This window comes from Anopheles moucheti, chromosome 3, assembly GCF_943734755.1.
Source record: "Anopheles moucheti chromosome 3, idAnoMoucSN_F20_07, whole genome shotgun sequence".
NCBI classification, from domain to species: Eukaryota; Metazoa; Arthropoda; class Insecta; order Diptera; family Culicidae; genus Anopheles; species Anopheles moucheti.
The window spans coordinates 36,814,138-36,839,760 of NC_069141.1; the positions used below are offsets into that span (position 1 = coordinate 36,814,138).

Here is a 25,623-nt window from a genome sequence, read left to right on the forward strand (position 1 = left end):
TTCCTTCCGAATGGAAAAATAGAAATCAGTAGACAATGCTCAAAAGCAAAAGTTCATTGTTCGACTCATCCATCCGCAAACCAAGTGAAACATGGCTTCATATTATCATGTCATGCTGTCGTGAACATTAGCTTGCTTAAACATCACCAACATAACTCATTACTCATTTGTCATGCAAAGATTCTAAAAACATACTTAAACGTCGTATAATTTGGTTTGTTATTGTAAGTTTGTTTTTTCTGGTACTACCACCAACTGATCAAGGCTGGAATTCCCTTCAAATCGGATACGTTACAGTGTTAGGACTTTATTGTTTAACTTTATTTTAGCTTGCTTTGAATTAGAGCAAGAATTAATATAAACTAACTGCTACCCCTAGTTCAATAAGGCATCTCTAAATCGATCTAACTTGTGCATATGTTTTACATAGCTTAAGTAGAAGCACTTCACGATAGTGACCTTTTTGAATCTCGTCGACAAGCAATTGATTCGCTTCGACAACAGTTTTGCAATAGTTCGTGTTGCTTCAACTTGTGGCCAAACTTTGTCAGGTCCGGATGAAACATTTACCGATGGAAGCCACAAACCGGGCATTGGGGTGTGTTCAGCTAGCACAGGAAAGAACCGTAAAGGACCCTCATGCCCAATCAGCTTTTTGAAGATCTGCTTGCGACAGTGCTTGGGTGTGAGTGGTAGCTAGAATGCCCGTACAGGTTATTCGTTTTGTCAAGTCTGCCGTTGACAGATTTCGATTTTCATCAAACTCAGATGTTGAACGAGCCCGGTATGCATAAACACACACACGCAGAACGAAAAGTTGTGCTAGGAGACCGTGCTAGGAATTTTTCGCATTCTATGAGAAGCTAGCAATAACATACATAGCTTTTAAAACAACACTACAACCGTGGTAATTATTTAAATCGATATTTTAAACAGCGCATTGTTCGTGATGGAAGGAATTGTAAAGTTTTATGATTTTAAATGTCGACACAAATGAAAACTCGTACGAAAGAGCAATCGTACATATGAGTTCCAAGAGATATTTTTAATTTGCACCAACTGAAATGATAGTAGTATGAAAACTCTGCGACTAATATATCTTTATGGATATATTTCAGGTCAATTGATTTTGTTTAAATTCAAGTTCTCTTGTTTCCTTACCTGTTCTAATGACCTATAACTGATAATTTGTTCCGCCTATTAATATTAAATGGGACCAATCATGTTTAGTGTGTTTTTTACTAATTGATTCGATATGTAATTGTTATAAAGAGTCCTTATAACAATGATTGCTTAACAAAGCAGGGCTCTGATTTTTATGTCACTCATCGCGAAAATGCATTGCGATAATTAAAGAATAAAGCAAATCAAATATTGAACGAAGCAATGGAACGGATGTGATGAACGAGTACCGAACCAGGAAACGACAATGTAACGCACCACTATCTAAAACAGAGCTTTTCGTAAAAATGCGCTAATGACATCCGTTTAAGACCTTTTCTGTTTTACGTTCCGCATTGGCAACCGTGTTTAAGTTAGCCAGTTACGTTGTTTTTTTTTTGGTTTATTTTAAAATCTAAACTCAAAACGCTAAAAACCCAATAATTGCACCTGTAAACCATAAAGCAAATGAAACGAAACAACATTAAACTACGTATTGCACAATTCCCATCGTGCACTACCCGCCAGGAGCTGAGCCACGTCTGTCAGGGCTTTCAGCTTCCTTCTGCCGAAGATGAAAGTGACGAAAGCGAAACCGAAAGGCCAATTAGCTCGTTTCCCATCGAAACTGCAATTCTACATGAAACTGATGCAAACATTTGCGTAGTTTGGTGATGAAACGAGCATCCTTGAATAGGGATTGGACCGTACCGCACAGAAAAGTCAGAAGGACACTCGAATGTCCACCAGAGAGGTAGAAGCGTTACCCTCTGGCGGTGCTTTCCGCCCTAATGGGCGCTGACCAACGTGATTCACCTTCAGCGGGTAGTCGCGATACACGAAGATTGCGCCATTCGTTAGCGCGTTAAATCAATCGTCACGAAACCACTGTTGTCTTCGGAACCCCCGGGTCTTCATCCCCCAATGTGCGTGGGGATGTGCGATCCCTCGAAACCCTCCAAAACTCTGTGCGCGCACCCACTACCAACCCGAGAATGCGAGAGACACAAAGCGAACAATGCGAATGCGATCGCGCGGGAGATCAAAACGGCGTGCGTTTGTAGCCAAACGAAGACTGACGGTTCGGAGACTGTCGGTAAGTAGTTCCGTGCAGCAACAAGCAAACAAGCAAACGTAGTAGGCCGGTAATATCGAACACCCTACCGAACGTGTCCCGTAATGACTGGGGCCACAAACACGCGCGTAACAGGGCGAAACAGTGCTTACGGGAAGGTTCGGAACGATTTCGGTGCCGCCAAACGCTTTGGCTCGATTTAATCAGTAAGATATGTTCTTGTTTTCGTTTCAGCGTCTTGTTTACCTAAATAAGCCCGTACCCCAAAAGCGAGTCCAAATTGCTCAAAGATAGATTGCAACTTAAATTTCCATCCATTAATGAACCATCGAAAAATGTTCCGTTGTCGCACCGGTGCGCGACTAAACTTTGCTAATATTTTGAAAAAAAAGCGTTTTTATCTGAGAGTCTGAGTAATGAAGTTTCATCACTATTTATGGACAGGTTATGAAGAAAATAGGTAGTTTTGACTATAGGCAGGGATGATTCGAATGTTTCACACATTTTTCATGCGAGGGTGCGTTTCCGAAAATCGAAAGCTCAAAAAGCTCTGCTCATAATAATTATAATTCACAAAGCAAGGAATAAAAATCAGGCTTTGACAGCGGTGGGATTCGAACCCACGCCATTTCTGACTGGTGCCTAAAACCAGCGCCTTAGACCGCTCGGCCACGCTGCCTCGGTTACCGACGCTTGTGAGTCGACGCAGTTTCGTTGGCTTCGCATATTGCTTCCTGCAAGTAAATTCCATTCCCCACCCGTCCGTCGGCTTTTCCTGCTGGGAGTTGTTCGTTGCATTTAACAATTTGCTAACTAATTGCCATAATCGTTTAAGACATGATAGAGGACGGATTTTATCGATAGCCCGTTAGCCTATTTCTCTCCCGGACATCCCCATTGCGAACGTTCCCATCCGGCCATCATTGTCCCGTGCTGACAGACACCGTTTGCTGGCGCACTTTTGCATAACCTCAGCCAAGATGCCATTAACTATTAACCGCACGGCCCTGTGCTTCCTTTTGTTCCGCGTTCTCCTATTCGTCCATTCTCCTGGGAAGGAATGCGGCAGGACATCATTGTTCCCGTGTTGCACGGGCCCCAGTCCTCGGGCCGGGGCTTTGTTTATTATAACCCATCAGGCGAAGAATAAATTGAACCTTTCCGTTTAAGCAGGACATTCCGGATAAATCCCCGACCTTACCTCGGTCGGCGGTTATTGATCGCAAGCCACCCCGGATTGTGTTGAGCTCGGTTGCATGGGAACATAAAATGACGAAGGCTAATGAAGTGGCTCCAGCGCCCGGGTAGGATATGCAGCCCGGATCAAGCTTTTATGTTTTTGTGTGGATGAATGTGTTGGTGTGTGTATGAGTGTTGGACTGGAGATCCCTCCAACACCTCGCCAGATCCCATCGTGCCCGTCCGGTTATGAATGGTTAAAACATGCAAAGTGATTAAATTTATTACGAGAGCCCTTTATCACTAATCCCACACCACGCTGGCGGGTGTGCGCCCGTGGGATATGTTTGTTGGTATGGAAAACTTTGTCCCATAACCATCCCTCCGGTGCGGTCTGGATGGCCACGTCCTACCGAGAACGGTGGATGAAACGCTAAGTCGACGGGAAAGAAAACATTCGCACACGAAAGGACATTAAACTTAATTCCTCCAAAGGATGGAGAACCAGCCTCGGTCCGAAGTTCGTCCGCCAAAGCTGCTCGGGCACGTGCAACTACTGAACCACCAGGTCCAGTGAGTTAATGTGGAGTTGTGACCATGTATGCGACTGTGTGTGATTGTGTGTATGTGTGTGTGTGTGTGAGCAGACATGGGTTGTGTGCATGTGTGAGCGCGTCGGTTACAGAGTCGAGCTGGCAAGATTAAATATTCAATAACCACGCCGGAAAAGGATCACAACTAATTCAATTAATAGCCGTCCAAAGGTGTAACTGTCCCATAAATGGAGAGAAAACGGCTGAAAACATTAGCCTTTAAGATGGATGGGCGATGGTTTTGGTTTAGCTGAGTAATGAGCTAATGAGCAAAACTTATAATGGAAACGTTACTTTCAGCAAAGCCATTCAGCATTAAAAGTTTGGCAGGTGAAATGATGTTCTTAAAGCTAGGGAAAATTTGTTTTCCGATCGATGAGTAGGTTCAGATTTTTGTTTTGTTTTGTTTGCAAAATTTAAATCCACCTTACGAGATTTCAAGAGACACGCGAAATAGATCGTCTGTTTTATTAGACGATTTATCTTCAATATTGGAGAGGAATAGTTCTTACTATTCCTACTTGCGTTAAGTATGTTTTTTTTTAAATTTGTTCCCTGTCTTGAGATAAAAAAATATTAGCAGCTTTAACAATATTGTAGTTCCTATGTAGTACCTTCATCATAAAGAATGTCTCCAAATGTAGCTCGAGCTTCACGATTTAGTTTGTTAGGCAAATTCTACCGTTTTCAAAACTGTTATTATGTTTTCATTTGCTCATAACTCGCCAACAGTTCACAATCAGTCTTCATATCATAACATTGACCTAAAGCTGACTACATTTTTTTTACAAACAACCAACATTCCAATGGAACGGAATATGTTTGACAGTTAGTGAATGACAGTTGCCATAAAAACTAACACGCTTCTGCCATAAAATGGAAATGGTGAAGAAATGGAATTTACTCTACACTGTGTAATGTAGCAACTTGGGATTTGTTTCCATCAATGTACGATCAAGCTCGTTTCGATCACTAGTTATGAATGGAAATTGAACAATTTCTCGCATCAAAGTACACTAGCACCAATATGGTTTCTCTCGCGCAAAAATTAAACAAAAAAAAAATTACATACATGCAAATAAACACACACAAAAAACGCACCTCTCCTCAACCCAACAATTTACGTTGCTTACCATTCGGTGCGATCAATTGTTACTCTATCGATCGATTTGTCCTGTGTTTCCACGGATGCGCTATAAAGGTGTTCCCGGCAAGCGTAACGAAATCTACTACAACTGCTGTCCAGAGCCTTACATCGACATCACCTTCGCCATCATCATACGAAGGCGAACACTGTACTATTTTTTTAATTTGATCGTACCGTGTGTGCTGATTGCGTCGATGGCACTGCTAGGATTCACCCTGCCACCAGACTCCGGCGAAAAGTTATCATTAGGTAAGTGGGAACGATATGGTCGCGCTAACTGAAGAGCATCACGATTAATGTTTGTTTATGAATGTTGCATCAATGTTCGCTGAAAAATGATGATACTTTTTGCATTTACTTCACTATTTTCACTAAGCCAAATGCTTTTTTTCAAAACAATGTTCTATTCCAGGCGTAACAATTTTATTATCACTGACTGTATTTTTAAATATGGTTGCTGAGACAATGCCAGCCACATCGGATGCTGTTCCACTTTTAGGTAAGTTATCCAAAAGGGCAGATTGATTCATGCAGCGTTTTGCGGACACTTAAATCGTTTCACTCTTTTCACACGTTCTTTATTTTCAGGCACATATTTTAACTGCATCATGTTTATGGTTGCATCATCCGTTGTTTCGACGATTCTAATTTTAAATTATCATCATAGAAATGCGGACACACACGAAATGTCTGATTGGGTAAGTACCAGCACGCACCAGGGTAGATAGCGAAATATTCGTGCAATGCAAAACGATAGCACGCGGCCTATATCGTTGTGTGAAGAGAATTTTCTCCCTCGAGATTCATGTCCGAAAGCCATACCGGGGCAAAAGTCATTCTGAATGAAGCGGGTGTGAATGCATCGCAACGACCTAGGGCGCATTCAACAATCGGGCACACGGGCACAAAGGTCCATATTCTGTGAAGCCTCAAAGAATCATTCCCGATTCATGTCATGTGACGAACGGCCTTCTGCCACGGTTTAATGAATACTATGCGAGTTTTTAAATCTCCCTTGGAGGAATGTCGCCCAACGCTGCGGAGTATCGTACGGACGCAGCCAAATGCAATTTGAAGTTTGCGGTGTGGTTATTTGTTCCCCGGCAAAATGCCATACCTTCGGTTGCTTGGTTAGTGTTTGAGCAACGTTCGAAAGTCACGGCCGGTGAGATAGAATGACGGATTCTGCACTGTTTCTCGGTATGAAATATGAATCCCGTTTGACCCAAAGGGCGACAAGAGGTCTACCAGTGCTGAGATTGCAACCATTGTATGGTGCGTTGGGAACTGACACGCAGCGTACAGGATGCGTATAATGGCGTTGTTTCGGAGCGATTGCCTTGGCAAAGATTGCGTACCTTTCTGTTAAATGTGCGTAACGAACTGTTGGCTTTGAAATGAACTGCCTATTACCAAAATCTGCCTCTATCGGTATGGTTCAATACGTCGTTTCGAAAAGGTTGTTTGTGGAATAGAACGCGTATGATGAACAGTTATGCAAACGATGCAAATCTCATAGTCAGGGACAGTGAATTAATGAGATGTTATAGCAAAAAAGAGAATACAGAACATTGCCCAAAAGAATATTTGACAGTGTTAAACACTTTATCGATGTAATTGATTGATTGAGTTCGAGAATGGATTAAAATCTTACTGCTCATCAAATGATATGATCCTGCTCAAGCCGTTCATGCTTTCACATGCGTTCACATGAAGGCATAACGTGTATGAGGAACATTCAAGAACTTCTTCATCTGATTATTCACTACCAGTAGACATCGTTTTCCAATAGGGCTGTACCGCTCTTAATCGTTTCTAAACAATCACGATATAGAATAACTGTTCTCTTGTCCTTGATATGTTTAAGGTCTTATATTTCACATTATTTGCTTTTATACTTATCATGTTCTTATTAAAGAGTTATAAGTTTTCGAATCAGGAGCAACAATTCAGGAAATTAAGCATAAGTTTCGTTGAAACAAACGGTTTAAATATAGATTACCATTCTGTTTTCCCAATTTTAGTATCGTTATGGCTCTTGGAATTAAGCTTGGAATTCCACTTGACAGGAGTTCTTAAATTCTTGCATTTCAGTTAACGACCATGCTTTAATGCTCCACAATTTCGATGTAAGTACACTACCAACCGTTTGGTAAAGTGTTGTGATCCAACCTGGCTGAGCTGATTAGTCCAGTTGCTCGCCGTTGACAGTCAAGCTGTCAACGTGTCGATGTGTAGGTGAAAGCTCGGCAGGTCAATGGGCCCTGCACCCGAAAAGGGAATGGCGCAATCTGCTTGGTGCGATCGGTCGGTGTGCGCACGCGAGTCCGAGTCCTTAAGATATTTTAAAATATATGTAGTAACGTGACTTATGTGTTATTCGAGTGTTACTTGTTACAACTACTAGAACAATATCAACATAGGACATAGGACTGAAACATAAAATAAAGCATAATTGAAACATTAGTGCTTGAGTTTAATTTTCATTGTTCAGTCATTTAAACTGACTGTTCAAATTCAAATTACCTGTATTTGCTTGTACAGGCAGTCCCGGAGATACGAGGTTCTTCTTATACGCGTATTCGGAGTTACGTGGTTTTTGAAAATTTGACAGATGAGCTAGTTTATAGCACAAAATCTAAGCAAAAAGGTGAAATTTGATCGGAAATACCTTTTTTTGTCACATAAAACATTTCTTTCTAACTTATTTTAATGTAATCTGTCTAAAAATCGCCTAATTCGCAGCATAAATTAAGTGCAGAGAAAGAAAGTAGAAAAAGAAAGTGACTTTGAAGTATAAACGCAATTGCACCAGGATTCGAATTACGCGGATTTTTCCAGGGTTATAACGGTCCGCTATAATAGCGTATCTCTGAGACTGTCAGTACTCTATATGATTGTGAGTTGTGAATCACATGTCATCGGTATTGGTGAAAAGACTCTAGCATTATAGTGGTGCCCAGTCCCATCTTATAGTAAACTTTATTATTTAAATTCCAAATGGTTTGATCACAAAGCTATTTTGCACTTTCATTTTCTCGAAAACGAAAATTGCAATGCTGTACTCTAATTAACAAGCAGTAAAATAGGAATGAATGTTAAGGTAGTTTGCGGGCTCTGAGAACATAGTCAATTCAATTTAACTAGTTCCAACTGCATGCTTTGTGTAAAAATATATTTGAAAAATTTAAGTAAAATGTGACATAATCTGCGTATAATTACGTACAACATATTTTCAGACACGAAAGTCAAGTTTTCTTTTATTTCCTTTTTTTATTTGGACTGCAGTATAGCACAAAAATGATCCTTTCCCCATAGAGAGAGAAGTCCTTCCAATACACTCTTAAAGTTCCATACAGCCGAGCAAATCTAGGTTTCAGATATCTTCACCTTCACCGTCATTAAGACGCCAAAATGTACACGGTGATTACGATGGAAGATGATTTGCCTTTTTTTTAAGCGCAATATCCTGGCCTTTTATTCTATCCTTCATTACGCTTTCTGCTTGGTTTATCTATACGTTTCGCGACGTTATTTTCTGCGCTTTGATGTTTGATGGTGGCGCATTTCGCTAGCCCAATGAGTGTTGCGGTTTTGGTCGGTTCAAGATGGAGAAGATTTATTTATTAGTACATACTTTTCGCTGTGCTTTTTTACTTACTCGTTTACTCGCTAGCACCGTATGCCACTCTTTTTTCATTTTTTTCTTATGACTGTGGTATGGCAATCGCAAGCCAATCGTCTTCGTCGACTTCGCTAGTGAGCGCAAATTATCTTACCACCACTGGTAATAACGTTGGCAAGATGTCGTGGTCGCGAGAGAGCACATAGAACGGCCTGTCCTTCCATGTCAAATGATGAAAGAAAAGCTGATAACGCGATCCGTGTCATCTGTCCAGCGTTTTCCATGGCTTTTTTTCTCCTTCATTGTTTTGTTCTACGCCACTCTACTTGGACCGTCCTTCAAGCGCTTCCTGTCAACTTGTTTTGTGGCAGAATGCAAGCGGCTGGTTTGGTTGGGCTTTCGAGGGACATTTTTCGTCATGGCGATCGGTTTTCCACCATATCGACCCTTTTTCACATCGTACCGATGTGATAGATAAGGTACGATAGCTGTAGACGGCAATGGCGATGACGCCTGGCAAGGAGGCAGCTCGTGCTTCTTTCATCATCGCTATCGTTACCTCGTCACATCTACTACTGTAGCAGTGTAAATGCTGCCGAAACGGGATCTCATCAAGAATCTTTCCCAAGAGTTCCCACGAAAAACAGAAGGAGGAAACAGAGAAAATCATAAGCAAAATAATCCCGCTTGACTTGAAGCTCCACCGTTTGCTTTCCAAAAGGAGAACAAAAAAAAAAGCCGCAACGCATGCTCTTGGATTATTTAAAATCATATTAGATACACAAACAAACGCGCGGCTTGAGCGATTATTTATTCAAAGCACATCCCGTGAAGGATGATGATTTTCGGCACATTCCCACACCCCGTCCTGCTGCATGATGGTTTTCCTAGTAGCGAAAGGGAAGTTTAACCGGAAGTGGATGGAGACGTCCTTTCAGGACGTTGTTTGGACGTAGCAAATCCTCGCCGTAGCGTGTCGATTTGGGTGGAAATAACGCGCTGGAGAAGAGAACATGGTGGCAGGTGGCGGGATATGGCTGATATTCGGGAAAATTCTTAAACAAACGGTACCAAGCACTAAACGGCTGCTAGTGGTGAAGCCAAAGTCGTCGACGAGCGTGTCTACGCCACCAAGCAGACAAGCACTAGCACTCGCTGTCGGAACGGCGTTTAAAGCCATTACGCAGCTGAAAGCTTTTTCGCTGCCTGGCACTCATCATTCGAGTGCTTGACGGTTGACGAAAAATTCAATCTTTGCTACCACATCCTAGGGAAGGATGTGTGTGATCTTTGTGTGGGTGTGAGAGCTTGAGGGGTTTTCTTTTTTTGCTCCCATTTTGCTTTTTTGTGAATTTTATTTTCCCCCTTCAATGTGATCTATTCGGTATGGGATAGCAACAAATAAGCAAAGGATATAACCTCGCGTTCCGCTCGCTCCTTTGAAAGGACAAAGCAACCGTATCATGTCGGTTTCGCGTAATTCTTATCGTCCAATTTCAGTCCCGTTCCTTAGTTATGTGTCATGTGTACGAGCAGGCACCGTGTGCGCCATTTTCGTTTATGGGAATTTTATGGAAAAGTTTATTAAATTCATTACGCTTCTAGCAATGTGTGCCTGAAAATAGGCAAGATCCGCGTGAGAGCGTCTGTGCCAAACGCGTATGCCTTGTGAAAGGGAAAAACACCATCTGTAAAGCAGATTCGTGTGTTTTTTTTGCTTCAAAGCGTTCCTTTTTGATGCTAGTAGCTTAATTTAATTTATTTCCACCAAAGATCCACGGTAATGTGTGGGAAACTGAGCGGAAAGGTAGTTTTGAATTGTTGATGAAAACACTCTTTTGCAAATGTGGTGGCATGTAAAGGATGCTCGTTGCAACAGCTCTGGGCGATGAAATATTAAGCAAGAAGACATGATACACCTCAAGACTAAGTTTGTCTTACATACATTTAATACATGAAGGTATTAAAATTTACCGCTAACTGCATAAATATCGCTCTTGTTCAAGTGATACTAATACTCTTCCTTTGTTTTCCAATTTACAGGTTAGAATCATATTTTTATACTGGTTGCCATGTATTTTAAGAATGAGTCGACCCGGTAGAGACTTATCGATGGAATATCCACCAACGCCAACGTCGGACAGTTCCGAGCGGAAAGCGCACATACAGGACGTCGAGCTGAAGGAGCGGTAAGTACTTGGAGCCGTTTGGTTGCATGTTCGCTCTAATTTACCTACTTCTGCCCAACAGATCATCGAAGTCCTTACTAGCGAACGTATTAGATATAGACGATGACTTTCGTCACAACTGTAGACCATTGACCCCTGGAGGTACACTGCCACATAATCCAACATATTTCAGGACTGTTTACAGGTAAGAGGTCACGTTTGCAACAATTGTTGCTCAATTGGTTGGGTACGGTTATGAAATCAATCCCCGTTGAACCGATTGCCTGCTTCGTGCGTACTTCATCTGCCCTTTCTCCACTCCACTTGCAGCAGTGATGATGGAAGCATCGGACCGATCGGAACTAATCGAATGCCGGATGCGATAGCGCCACCACACACGTGTTTCACATCCTCTGCTGATTACGAACTAGCTTTAATATTGAAAGAGATACGTTTTATCACCGACCAGGTATGCACACACGGGGGAAAAGACGTTCTTATCTTTCAGTGATCCCACGACAGGCCCACGAGCGGTAATAGTCATGTACGGCCAAATCAAGGTTCCCAACTAGCGAAATCCCAATGTCATTCCCGAGCAATACGGAATTAGAAGTTGCTATTGTCACAGCCTTTCTTTATCCTTCGCGCACATCCTTTCGTTTCGCCCTTCACCACGTTTGGTCATCAATAATCCCGCATGTCCTTCGTACTTTTGCTATTGTCACGCTATTGCTATAAAATGAAGAACCTTCCTTTAGGTGCGTTGCGTTCCTTTCCTCGTTCCGGTACGAGTTTGCTCATGCTTTAGCTCTTCCTCGCGTGGACGGCACGGTGGTATCTGATAAATGGAAATATGTCGGTTAAGGTTAGGAAGATTGATGTTGTTTAAAGAACTGTCCTTGGGCAGTGCGCAATCGAACCGGACGCACGTCCGTCGGAAGTGGGCCTTTCCTTTTGCTGTGGTTTAAAGGCGACGAAGATGACTATGGTGGTGTTTGCTGTCCAGTTTCGATTGCGATAACCATCTATCATTAATTGGTCAATCGATCAAGCGGTTCTGGTTTACGTTTTACGGGGATGGATGACTTTTTTTCAATTTCATTTCACAGCCAAAGCATACCTTTTCCATACGAATGAAACTTTAATGTCAATTTATGAGGACATTTTGTGTACACTGGTGAAATTAAATATATGAAGAAAGGAATATCCCTGACCTACTCATGCAGTTATACCGTTTTTCGTTCTTTTTTAAATAAATTCTTGCTATGGGAGAACGGTACGATTGAGATTTGGTATGAATTATGACTTGTTGAGATATTGTCACGTGTTGATTCTAAACACTACTGATTGGTGATGGTTTCCCCATTCGGCCAATGGAATCTATAAATATTACCTTAGAGTAAACATATTTCAGAGGCGGAAATGACCCTTTGCTTTAAATAAAACCCCAAAAGGACGGTGTCATCTATATACAATTATTACTCTTCACTAGTTCAAAATAACTACCTCTTTCTCTGTTCCATAAGCATCCATTTTACAATTAAGTTGAAGGGCTGTGTTGCGACAAGCAACAGCGTTCTTTCAATATCGTAAAACACTAATGCACAAACATAATAAAAACGCACAAACAGGATTTTCTTTAGCACACTTTATTTTTGGAGCTAAAAAATCACGTCCTCGTTCGTCGGGTTAGCTTTATAGATTCCTCTACTCCTGGTCGTTGATCCTTTTAGTTCGGGCGTGCTCGGCTCGATCGGTTGCTCCGCTCGAAGTGGCGCCCTCTACAGCCAAACGGTCGCACCAGTTGTCGCATTTGAATCGACCGTTGAATAACATTCAACAGGCTGCTACCTTATAGTTAAATTAAAGAAATCGTGGATTCTCAGCTCTCCCAGTGCCCATGCTTCAGGGTAAACTTGAGAACTAAACATCATTAGAACTAAAACTCTAGTATGCGTTTCAGAGTTTCATCGGCATTTAATATTCTGCTGTGAGCTATCCAAAACGTCGAGTCTACCTTCACTCCTTTATTCCTACTCCCCATGCCTATACTAAAGCATATTAATGAAAGTATGCAGGTCCTAAACCTTGGTATATTTGTCTTCATCTAGCTAAGTACATCAATCCAATCATGTCAGTGTTATTGCTTATGAAAATTTGGCCTTAACACCATGCCTCCTTTTTCCACATTCAAGAATACTATTGTAGTCTTTTTAAATAGTTTTATTTTCTTCCCGTGAATAAAACAAGATATTTGTCACATTCATCTAGAAGGGGAAAAATATTAGCTATATCCATCCCAGGAACTTAAAAAAACTCGTTTTCGTATTGCATACATATCAAATTTAAATAAAGCAGCACACTTTTAAACTATTAATCATATTTGCACTACCTAACATTGTTTAAATAAGCTGAAATGAGAGAACGCGCGAATGTTTCTACTGATTGTCATTAGTAAACGTTCAAAAATGTCTTTGGTTCTTAATATAGTTCAAATATTTTTAAATATTTGTTTTTGATTTGCAACTTTAGAAATATTTTACATTTTAATAGTATCAATTCAAACCGAAAACTACGCATACGAAAACTAAGATCCAGAACTAAGTAGTGCAGTCATAATATTTGCTATTTTTCATAAATCTTCCACAATGCTATCAGGTTTGAGAATAATTTTATATACATCTTCTTTAATCCTTACTCTGCATTTGTGTTTGTCAATTTCTTCTTTGCTTGAATAGAATCTTTTTTTGTAAGCACATTTACAATATTCGAAACACCAACGGGCTAATTTCCCTCCGCTTTATTCTCTTCCCTTTCCAACAGATACGAAAAGAAGACGAAGAAAGCGATATTGCGAAGGATTGGAAGTTTGCAGCAATGGTAGTTGATAGATTGTGCCTTATAATTTTCACATTTTTCACAATAGTGGCAACCATAGCTGTCCTATTTTCGGCTCCGCACATCATCGTTTCGTAGCCATATGATAAGGGCTATTGTTATTGGTTTTTCCATAAAATCAATTTGTTACTAATTAAATTATTGTCAAGAATTTTTAAATGAATTCTTCGTTGCGCCATTGCGTCGCGTCGTTGTACCGGTCGGTGATGCGGTCAGGCGGTCGGAAAACGAAACACGGTACGCCGGAATGTGTAGATGCGAGTGAAACAGAAAAAAAAACAAACATATAAAAAATTCAAACCAAAAAAAAAACAACAAACCAAGATGAAACACAACTCACGGACATTCGTGACACGGCAGCACGGTACCCAGCATGTCCAATGCCGCAGTGCAAAAAGCGATGTGCAACTCGGTCGTAGAACAACCTCGGAAACCGACATCCTGTTGTAACAACACGCTACTAATCGGACGGTAACGGTGCAGAATGCGCACGAACTGGGGAAGCATCGTGGCAGAGCGTAATAGCCAGGGGGGAGGCGAAACAGATGATAGCTTTACCTAAGGGCAAAAGATTCGACCAGCAATCATTTTCGACCAAACAAAAAAAAAAAACAACAAAACCTAGAGCAAAGTTAGGAAAATAATATAAAAAAGTCACACGTAAGAGGAAACTTGACATAGGGGGGGAAGCGTCAGCGTCAAGGCACGATATGTGGATCGTGATTGCAATAGATAAATGTTTCCACCGATTCAGCCGAAGCAGCGATCGAACTAGTTTTAGTTTCTACCCTTAGTTGTAGTATCCTAGCAAAAAAAAAACGGAAAAGGGAAAAAGGGCCATTGTTTAGGTGTGAGTGAAGGTGAAGGGCGCACAAAACTGCCGCGAACGTACACTGTACTTAGTCAATAATTGGAGAGCGAACGTATTGCCATTGCACGCAAGTGGTAGAACAAGGTAGAGTAAGTTGATCTCCAATCCACATCCACTCCGGTGTGATCTTCGGTGCGATCCGGATCGATTACTAACTCTGAACAACTTCAAAACGTTCGGTGAGGCATAAACAAGGCATTCAAGATAAGTCGTACATCGTAAGAAATGGGGACAGTGAGAGTGGACAGTGAGCGATCGGGAGATGTCCCCGAGGTTTGGATATAAGCAAAAGATTATTTTAAGACGAAAGCGTTAGAATATTTAAGTGGAAATGTTTCACTTGCTAATCTCGGTAAAGCATACCTTTCTGCGCAAAGGTTGTGACGATTTATGATGCTGTTTCCATCTTTGTTCCACCCTTTTATCCCATTTTCCATAGCATTCCAATAATGAACCAAAAGCAATAAGAACATTTAAAACAAAAAACACACACACTACATGCAACTCTCAACCGTAGCTAATCTATATGCGTAAGAATTGTAACGTAAAGAACTGCTCCCTTGCATAGGGAAAGCGCGAAAAATATTCTTTTCTTACCAGCGCATCGTGTAAGTGTGAACACGTTTGTGGATGAAGGCAAAGGGATGAAAACATGATGAGGTGAGGTGCGCCAAGGAAAGCTAAATTGTACATTTTTCTCTACACTAGAATTAACTCCATACAAACACACACGCTCACACACTTGCACAGATATTGATTCGTGGTGACATATTATTTGTACTTTCTTCATGGGAAGTTAAAAGTTTGAGTGTGCAGGGCGAGGGGTTTGGCGAGGAATCGCATAAATCTGTGGAGGGTCATTTTATTTCCTGACCTTTCGTCAAACGTTTCTCCAGATGGGAAAGGTGTGGATGATCATCTGTTGAAGAAAACAGAAAAAAATACAAACCACCTGCTAGGGTTGATCGTTTTGCAGTTCGGATCGATAATTTCCGTTCGGTTGTGTTTTGCGGGCTAGTTGGTACAAATTCAAAATGGCAATCTTGTCTTGTGCATAGGAAGCGGTACCCCTTAGTTCATCGTAGACACTTGTATAGTAGTACCACAACACAAAATGGCCGGCAAGGGCTACGTTAGTTTTGTCTTGTGACTAAATCCATGACGCGACCGTGTGATATAGGCGAGCGGAGTGAAGCGTACGAACCGAAACCGAAACATGAATCTTACACATCGGAGACCCTGCCTTCATAGGGCAGAGCGAATCCCTTTCCGGGGTGTTGTGCGCTGGAAAGCGAACGCTGTAATTAAAAACGACACAATATTTAAGCACCTAACACACATGCACACCGTATCGTATCTCGTACAGCAAGATACGAACCGCAAAACCTACCTATTGGGACATACAGGGAGGGAGGCACTGTGGGCGAAGCGGAAGTACTTCGCCGCTTTTCCACCGAATGTCGCTACGGGGGAGGAAAAGGCGCCATTTAAGTTATCGTGTAAGAGTAAGTGCACACTCGCACCAAAAGGGGTGCGTTGATCAGTTGTGTGTGTTGCGAATGTGCATGTGGGAGACAGGGGAGAGTGTTTCTTTTTGTGTTTGTCGTTTATTAGTGTTGCCATTTTTTTCGTACTACCGTCCGCCGAACGATCGATCTGACACTGTGCATTCGCGCAAAATCACAAAATTGCGCCTGCCGATGGTTCCCGGTCGATCGTACGGGGTTGCGGGAAATGGAAATTTGTGCAACCGAAACAGTAAAGTGAAATTTCTAAATTACTAATCAAAGCCGACTGTGGAACGGCTCGCGGGATGGATGGGTATGGGAATGGTAGAGGTACTGAAAGTACAATGGCACCCAGCAAACGGTGTGTGTGTGCGTGCGATAGACGAGAACGAGGTTTGTCAACCGTTGTTGGCAGGGTGATGATGAAAGATCAAATGATTTGAAGAGGAGAGTGTCAAGATAATTACAATAAATGTGAAGCGATAATTTTAAATTGAGTGAAGTATGGATAAATGTATCGACCTTTTATATTTTGCGTTGTGGTAGGCATTCAAGTTTTTGTGTTCAGGCTCAGTTTCTAATGTATCTTGAATTTATCATTTTTGGTCAAATTGTGTCTTTTTTATCCTTGTTGTTTAAGGATGAAATCCATTTTTTTTCATTCAATTAAGCTATAGAATTTCATTTTAATACCGAAATGTACATGCAATTTATTACAATAACTGTTTCAGTTTGAAATTATTGTTCACAATCCTCCTCACGTTCATGTGGTGTATCATCTAGCCAACCTTTTTCCTCGAGCTATGGTAACGGGCGATAGTAGAAGATCAAGCAAGAGCATCCTTAAACTTACGAGTTGTATTATTAAATTATTAGCAAAAACAACAAACTAATGGAGAAAAGAAAATCCCAACAACGTTCACGAACCGTTCCTAGGGGAGGAACTGCGGTTCAGTGACCATTTTGTACCATATAGTAGCAAGAAGTTTAAAACAATAATGCACAGATATTTACTCACACGCCTACACGAGCAGCAGAACTACAGAAAAAACTAAACTAAAGACTCGATCAACACGCACCTTCCACAACACAGCAAAAAAAAAACCTGTTACAACCCAAGAACTGTGTAATCGTTCAGCGAGAAAAAGCATCCTCCGTCAGAAGATCCATAGCACTGGATGGAAAAGTCCAACCGGTAAGAAAAACTGCGGTAAAGTTAAAACCACACCACAGACACACAAACAAACGGAGCAAACAAATAAGTATTAGTGACGAAAATGCGCACAAATTATCACCAGCGGCAAGACTGTGATATATAAAGAGGAAAAGAAGTATTGTTAACTCGTAACGGAAAAATAAACACTCGAACGTTAAACTCTCTGGCAGAAAAAAAAACATAAAAAGCTAAAGATCGGTAAAAACTGCATCTACATCTCAAGTCCACGACGGATAAGAAGCGTTTCCAAGAAGATCGGAAAAATATCAAACGAAAACAGCCAATGAGAAGAACAGCAATAGAAGGCAAACATGGTAGAAAGAATATACAAACGGTTCATACGGAAAGGAGACATCTTACCAATATTTTATTAGCTTGTTCTCAAATAAGTGTTACTTTTAGTATTTACACAGTTGGATACTGTACAAGTTTTAAGTTTTTATGAACAGACTTTTTATTGAATTTCTGATTATAACTGATTTTTTATAAAATTTATATTATACCAGATTAAGTCAACCGTTTTACGACCAATGCAAGCATCAGTTGATATTACAAACTAGTTTAGTCAAAGCCTTGTGTGCTTCATGTCTCTGATCATAATTGGCTGTATATATGTTAAATTGAGCTAATTTGTTTCATTCACATACCATTTCCTTCAACCGGGACAGTAATGCGAACACAGTATGATCGAGAAATCATTTACAGCCGTAAACGTTTGTGCCACAGCGTAATAAGAAACACAACCGTTGACATTGGGATTTACGTGACAAAACCGATGAAAGAAATCTACAGTCGCATTTCTTATTAAAATGTAACAAATTCAACGTTGATATTCGACCTAAGACTTAACAAAACCAAAAACCAAAACAAAACAGAGCGTAAGCAGGAATAGAGAACAAAGCGTTCACGTGTAACAGTTCCCAACCGTATGTTCCTGAGGTTAGGCCAACTTTAGGTAAAATGCAAGAATCAATTCCGCATCGACTTACTGCGTAAGATAGTTTTCATCCCTTCAAATGAGCAATCTCTTCTTCCCGGATAGTTGGAGACACTTTTGGAACATTTGCTTTCCACACACTGTTGTAAATATGTCGAGTTTCAGTTGACACATCACTTTATTCACGTTACGTACTCGTTGTTTTGTGCCCCCTACTTTACCATTTAAATCATGACTGCCAAGGAGCAAATGATGTTGGATGTTTATATGTATGTTAGCTAATGGGCTAGTGTAAGCCCTGTGTAAGCATTTGTTTGTTACTTGTGGATTATAGTCTTTCGAGCGTAATCGTTATCTGTTTAGAGACTTGCTCGTTTCTACTGCCAAACCAATACATCATCTAGCCGTGACACTATTGAGAGTTTATTCAATTTAGACGTTTGTTCAATACGCTGGCTCTTGCCGTGTGTTTCCTTTAGCTTCAATGTGTTCATGCTCTTTCATGTGCAATTGAGCGGTATTCAAGTATATTATTATGCCAAACTGTCCAAGACAAGTTATTGTACCCTATGTGCTATGTTATATACACTCGTTTGGCATTATTGTAGCAGTGTGAGATCCTCTAAGTGTAAGCCGTTTTTTCCACTTCTAAATCTTAACAGCAAACAAACAGATTATGTAGTTCTAGCTCGTGTGAGTAGCGCGTGCATTCTCTGTTCGCCGTGAACGGAACGACAAATAGACAGGAGAAATGACAAAAGTGATAGTGGTGACACAAGTGAATTTGTCCCCCAAGACATTATTTAGACAAATTGAAACAATCCTACAGAGAATTAAGCAAATAGAGTACCCCGATCAACGATACAAACCCGAAAAACGGACTGCAGCTAATGTTCATATTGTCTTGAGCAGATGGCGAAGCAGCAATGTACATAACTCCCTATTTTTCGGGTGCGTGTGGTGTCTGTGCGAGTGAGAGGTAATTCCACTGGCGCAGCCATCGCAGCAAAGCCGGCAAAAATTATACATTTTCAATCAATTATGAATAGATAAGCCGATAGTTAATTGACAGTAAAGCAAATTCGATGAGTAAGAAAAGGATATAAATGAGAGCAACAAAAAATTAATAAGCTAAACATTAAAACCAAAACGTACACAAGAACCCAGATACAGAAAAAAAACGTAATGTTTAAAAATTAAAAAAGGTACATAAATATTAAAAAATTATATATATATACAAAATATACATATAACTAGTTATACATGCAGTACGCGTACACTAATTATAGAAACAATGAATTACTAAGGATAAATCGTACCATCGAGCGCCCCGTCGCACATGGTCTTACATCAACTGGCTGGTGGAGGGGGGTATGCGGGCGCGAACGGCAAAAGTCCTTTTGGTAGCTAATCCTTCAGTTTTTGTACGGTCCGCCCGGGCATCCCCCCGTTCCAATACGAGCAAATCGAGCGTTTTGAGCGTGAATTATAGCACCCACTTTCAGCATAACCGGTAGGCAGGGTCGGTAGGTTTACGGGGTAGGCGAGTTGATGGAGCCGGTTGGTCTGGACCAGTCTTCCGATCGAACCACTTGTCTCTCTTCTACCCCGTATGCCCCCCGTACCCGAGCCGATGGTGGCTGAAATATTTAAGAAATTCTATGAATTTTTCATAAAAAGTAAAAGTAAACCAAATTGTAAAGTTGAGAGCTAGCGTGTAAGAAACATAATCAATTCTTCTAGGGTCGATAAGCAAGCGAAACACACTTACTGATATATAAGAAATCAAATCGGAATGAATCCTTTAACTCGTAGATTTACGCTAGACTAGTGAAGGAAATTGAAGAATGGAAGAGGGTGGCAAAAGGTCCGAATATACGGCAGAAAATGCAAAGGAAATGCAGGGGCCTGTGCTTCCCTTTCCAGCCGTAACTTTAACTAGCCGTATGAGCAAATGGTGCACCCACACACAGACAAACAAACGAACACACACACACACACACACTTACTAGCGATAAGCAGAATCGTGGTGCAAAACAGAAAAAAGCCAGGCGAACACGATAGGTGAATTGGAGGACACAAGAACACAAATGACGATATTGTTGAGTGAGCGATTTTCGAAAATTAAACATATTACAAATTAAACTAACAAAGAAAAAAAACCCTTAAAGAAGAAAAAAAAACAAAACAAAAATGGTGGCCAATCAATTGCAATTAAGCGATAATTTATTAGATCGATAAATAGAACAATTCGAGTGCGAGTCGGGCGCGAACGTGAATTTTCCCCCAGGGCAAACTTAAAACCATTCGAGCACCAGGCGAACAAGAGTGAATGGTAGATCGGTACGAATTGGAAACGAAAAATTACACTATTAGTAAGGTTTACTGAGCATTGCAAACGTATAAAGTTTAATTACATCGTAAAAAAAAACCAAAACAACTGAGAGCATGAGAATTACCTGCGAATTGTGTGCCAAGCCAAAACTAACGCGGCTATGGGAACTGTCTTTAAGAATGGTGGTTAAGAAAGGGTGAGTTTGTCATCGGTAACCGGGTCACGCCACGGTGGTGCGAACGCGAATGCCTGTAACCCACCGCGTGCAGTCCTGCGATGCGAAAACAAAGCCAAAATGTTAAGTCAATGCATATTTAAAAACAAAATCCATGGTCATCTACTGTTAATAAAAAAAAAACGAAGCAAAATCTTTCACGCAAAATTCTTGCATTCCTAACTGAAAATCGTTACGGTCAGTTTCGGAAATTCGGTACATTTTCCTACTTCAAGAGTGAGCCCGTTAGGCAGACCGGAAGGTAAAGTGAAAGCGAATTAAACAAAGCTCTAACAACATACTAAATTCCGAACAATTAATCGAATTTCACTAAAATAAAAGAAATGCCAAAAACACACACACACACACGCACACACAATCACACCTTTCACACAAAACCAATCACCACACAAATACAAACCCGACGCACAGTAAATACAGCTCTTAAAATGTTAAAACAATCGAAAATATTTGCGAGAAAAAAAACACACACACATACACTCACACAGATAACAGGGAATTAGAAAGGCACAAGGTGACGTAAGTCCTTTATCCTGAAAGTTTAATAACGCACCTTTTTCAAAATGTACGTCTATTGTCAAATGCACTTGCATTTCTCACCCTACCCATTCCAGAGTGATAGACAGACGGATGCAAATGAAACATTCGCAACGAGGAAAGCAAGCAAAGCGTACATCGCCAGGAGAGTTTGACAGATGCTGAGAAAATCCTTCAAAAATGTACCATATCATACATTGGGAGAGAAAAAAAATTACTAAAGTAAGTTTAGTCGCATGAACTGGTTCGGAGAGAGTGTTTGGTGCGACAGTGAATGGCAACAATGGTTACAATTTTACTCCCGCCTGCCCTTTGGTACGATCCGCGACGACCGATTTCTATCCCAACGAAAACTGAATCGAAAGGTGTAGAGTACCCTTCCGGCTTCTAATTCGGTTCGTCCCTAGACTAGCAAAGGCAAGGAAGCTACTGCAACCTTGTTGAAGGATCTTTTGTGAAATATGTTGACACAGTTACATCCCCACCCATCCGTTAGGCTAGCTTGATTTCACCACCGTTATCGTACGTAATTGAGTAATGACTGAGGCAGATACTGTCCACGATGGTAAACGATGTACACGGAGAGACAAATCTAGGTTTTTTCCCCCATTTTCTCGTCTTAGGTTTTCCAGTGTGAAAACATTCTAGTTTCTCCGAAAACTGCACCGGGATGGTGTCCTGATGCGCTTTACGCCATTTATATCTTATACCAGTTCCCGACCTTTTTTGGGTGAGGAAAACTTCCGGGAAAGCGCAAGTCTTGTGTCCCGCAGACATGGACAAGATTGTAGGTTTATATAGGTTTTTTATTCACACCCCTCACAGGTGATATTTTATGAGGCCAAAGCGTAGAGTGAATCGTCTAGCCAAGTGTTTCTTGGTCCATTATACTTTCCCTTGCATTTCTAACACTTTTGCGGAAAGAAGATGGTTTTTAAGTTATTTTGTTTCACTGCCCGCACTGGTTGAGATAGTCCTCGCATATATTTTGGGTACAGTTTTACACAATCACTCAAAGCCCTAGGACTGAACACGGATATTGACGGAACTTTATGGTTCTTCTTGCAAGCCAACAACGAGTGACTCTGGTTTAGAGAAGCGGAGCATCACGCCAACGATAGGATATTGGTCCCAAATGCGACCTTACGTCAAGCAAAACACTCCTGTCCCTACGATGGTAAACTTAAATGCTAAATTAAGTCCAAAACCCCCGTAATAGCACCACGACACTAGCGCACCGCGACTTGCAGCAGGAATCAGAGCAGGAATCGGAATCGTTATTGAATATGCAAAATAAAACTCTTACTAATACTAAATATACCACATTACCGAATTGCAAGTGACAACACACGGACACAGAAACACTCAAAACAAAACAAAAAAACACAATTTTCTACGCAGTTTACATAAATTTGATAAATGTGAATATTTTAATTAGTAAAAGAGAAGAAAAACGAACCCAACCAAGAAAATTCCATGAAACGAAATACAAGTCTTACAGTACACTAGTCAACCTGCATGGCAACACAAATACAGACACAAACACGCAATCTTATACAAATCCCTTATAATGAGACAAGAAATGGTAACAATTGAGGTTAAAAAAAAGATAAATAAAATTATCTAAATAAACCACAAAAAACCGTTGAAATACAAAAAAGTTGAAATGAAAATGTATGCAAAATGAAGGAATTTTCTCACTCTTACTAGTGTTCATTTTAAACTTTTATATTCGTTGATCGAAGTATATACTTGCCATTAATAATTGCTTTTTAGTTCATATTTTAACTTTTAAGTTTAGTTACTGTGAAATTTCATTACTATCAAGGTTTTAGAAACTAAGCTTCTTACAAAGTTCTGGTGTTAAAAAATTTAGAAAATATAATTTAGATACATGAAACAAACAAAACTTTTGATCCGTTTCGAAAACATTATACATGGCTTTTTTTGCTATTACTTATTGGTTTATAATTTATTTGTGTCGTAAAATGAATTCACAAAAGAAAATGTACTTAATGTTGTAGATGCAACGGTTTTTAATGTTTCAACGACTCTTTGCACAACCCCATAATGCGGTTCCCAAAATATCACTCTCCTCTTATAATTCGGTTTCACTTCATCTCCCGTAAGATTTAAGCATCTTACTAAGCAATAATTCAATGCATCCTTGATAAATTAAACGAAAATAAAAAAAACGATATTGGAATGTTCTCATCTGCGTATTTAAATAAAGCATAACACACGAGTAAATACAGAGCAAAACTTGCGCAGCGTTAAGCATGGAGGCAAGAGTCACAAATTAAGTATCGCGAACAGTAAGACGTTTCCGTTTAACGAAGGGTTTTTGGGCAGAGATAAAATTAAACGAAAATTTAAGCAAAACACCTACACACACGCAAACACTATTAATGGGTTTGTTTCTCATTCGAAAGCGCGGTGTAGCACCCACGGCACGATTGCGCCATGCGTTTTTCATCACCATTTGTAGATATGACATTGAACAAATTATTAATCGAATTATTCAAAATGGAAGCCAAACGCAATTGGGACTGTTAGCACAGGGTCTAGCAGCAGAACCACGGGAACGAGAGATTGAAGTTTAGCAAGCGTCAGCAGGAAAAGTCATCTTACGCTCATTGCGCAGGAAATATCATTGACAGCGTCACAAATTCACTGGACACACACACAGAAAAAAAAACTCTCTAATAGACTGCCATTGTGTATAAGTGATTTGAAATCCGAAGGAAATGAACAAATCAGACGTTTCGCACACGATTCTTGTGACCTTTTGTGTTTGCAATGAATGGATTATTTAGTGAAATAGTGCCCTAGGATAAGGCAGCACATACAGAAAGAAAACGTCATGGAAACCAACACGGACACTTACACTCTGCAATACAGCACAACCAAGCAAGTAACTGACGTTAGACAGACTCAATGGCGGATCAAATGGCCATCATGGTTTGAATCTCTTAAAGCAAAACAAAATGGGTCATGCCCGTGAGGCGAATGTGATTTTGTACATATTAAAAAAAAACAAAAATCTTAGGAACTCAAAACAAAAAACAAAAGAAGAAAAAAAGTCATAAGCAGAGTATATAGTGTAGGTCGCGGTAAACCAAAAACAAAAAAAAAACGGGGAACGAACGTTTGAGTGAGTCGGAAGGAAAAGCGTAAACCGTTGGATAAAGCAAGGTGTTGAAACAAATTAAAAGGTACGTTAATCATACATTTGAAAACAGGAATCACACTGGTCATTTCACTTGGGTACAACCAATACCATCAGTCAAAGAGGATCGAATGCACTATGGACGGGTTCGGGGCTCATCGCTCATTTCCAACCTTCGAATGTCAATCGTTTCGTACGTCAGAAATATAAAAAACAAAAACATAATACAGAAGCACAAACAGTTGTAAGCAAATATTTGCGGAGTAAAATATTTATAAAATCTAATACGAAAGAAGGGAAGAAAAATCAACAGGAAATATAAATAAAATGCAAATGGTTTCGTTGCAAGCAAGACAGAATTATTAATAAAAAAATTTCCCCTTAACAGATTACGACCGTAAATGGAAGCTGTACGCACATGAAAAACCAACATGGTCCTCCCATGCATCCGGAAGGTAAACGTTTTGTTACGTTACGTGTAAAATAAAGCGAACGAGATTAATTAATTATCGTATAACAAAAAGGAAAACACAACAAAAAAACACTGGTTCACCATATCAGTATGCGCAGTAAGCTAAATATAGACCAGCAAGGCTAGGCCAGGCCTTGGGTAGCTAATAGATAATTTTCCTACTCTCACTGTCAATAAAATAGATACACAAACCGATACACCGATACTTGCAAGCAAAAAAACAAACAAACAAAACAACCAATTAGCAAAAGAACGAAACAACCATTAGCAAAATGCAAAACGAATCCCCCAAACGCACAGTGTAGCCATTGCGAGTTACGCTAATGATAATATGCAAAACAATAAAAACAAAGGGAGTAAATTCAAATAAAGGATTGAAATTTGTTCAAAACATTATAGACGGATTGCAAAAAAAAAGAAACAAAGAAACTGCATACCTTAATCACGCAACTTAACAACCACCAATGTACACAAAACAATAGGACAAGAACGCAAAT

At 40.3% G+C, this 25,623-nt stretch overlaps 1 protein-coding gene and 1 non-coding gene across 2 annotated transcripts in view; one reads left to right on the top strand and one right to left on the bottom strand.

Moving 5' to 3' along the window:
- Nucleotides 1-14,520, top strand: part of LOC128305099 (neuronal acetylcholine receptor subunit alpha-7-like) — a 75,397-nt gene extending 60,877 nt beyond the window's left edge. The window contains exons 9-15 of the mRNA XM_053042400.1: nucleotides 5,210-5,404; nucleotides 5,568-5,654; nucleotides 5,744-5,853; nucleotides 10,824-10,969; nucleotides 11,031-11,153; nucleotides 11,279-11,417; nucleotides 13,772-14,520. Coding sequence (XP_052898360.1) covers nucleotides 5,210-5,404; nucleotides 5,568-5,654; nucleotides 5,744-5,853; nucleotides 10,824-10,969; nucleotides 11,031-11,153; nucleotides 11,279-11,417; nucleotides 13,772-13,924 — 953 coding nt within the window. The 3' untranslated portion in view covers nucleotides 13,925-14,520. The remainder of the gene's footprint in view (nucleotides 1-5,209; nucleotides 5,405-5,567; nucleotides 5,655-5,743; nucleotides 5,854-10,823; nucleotides 10,970-11,030; nucleotides 11,154-11,278; nucleotides 11,418-13,771) is intronic.
- On the bottom strand, nucleotides 2,836-2,915 carry Trnal-uag (transfer RNA leucine (anticodon UAG)). Its single transcript has one exon. It is a non-coding gene; the product is annotated as a tRNA-Leu (tRNA).
- Nucleotides 14,521-25,623: the final 11,103 nt, after the last annotated feature.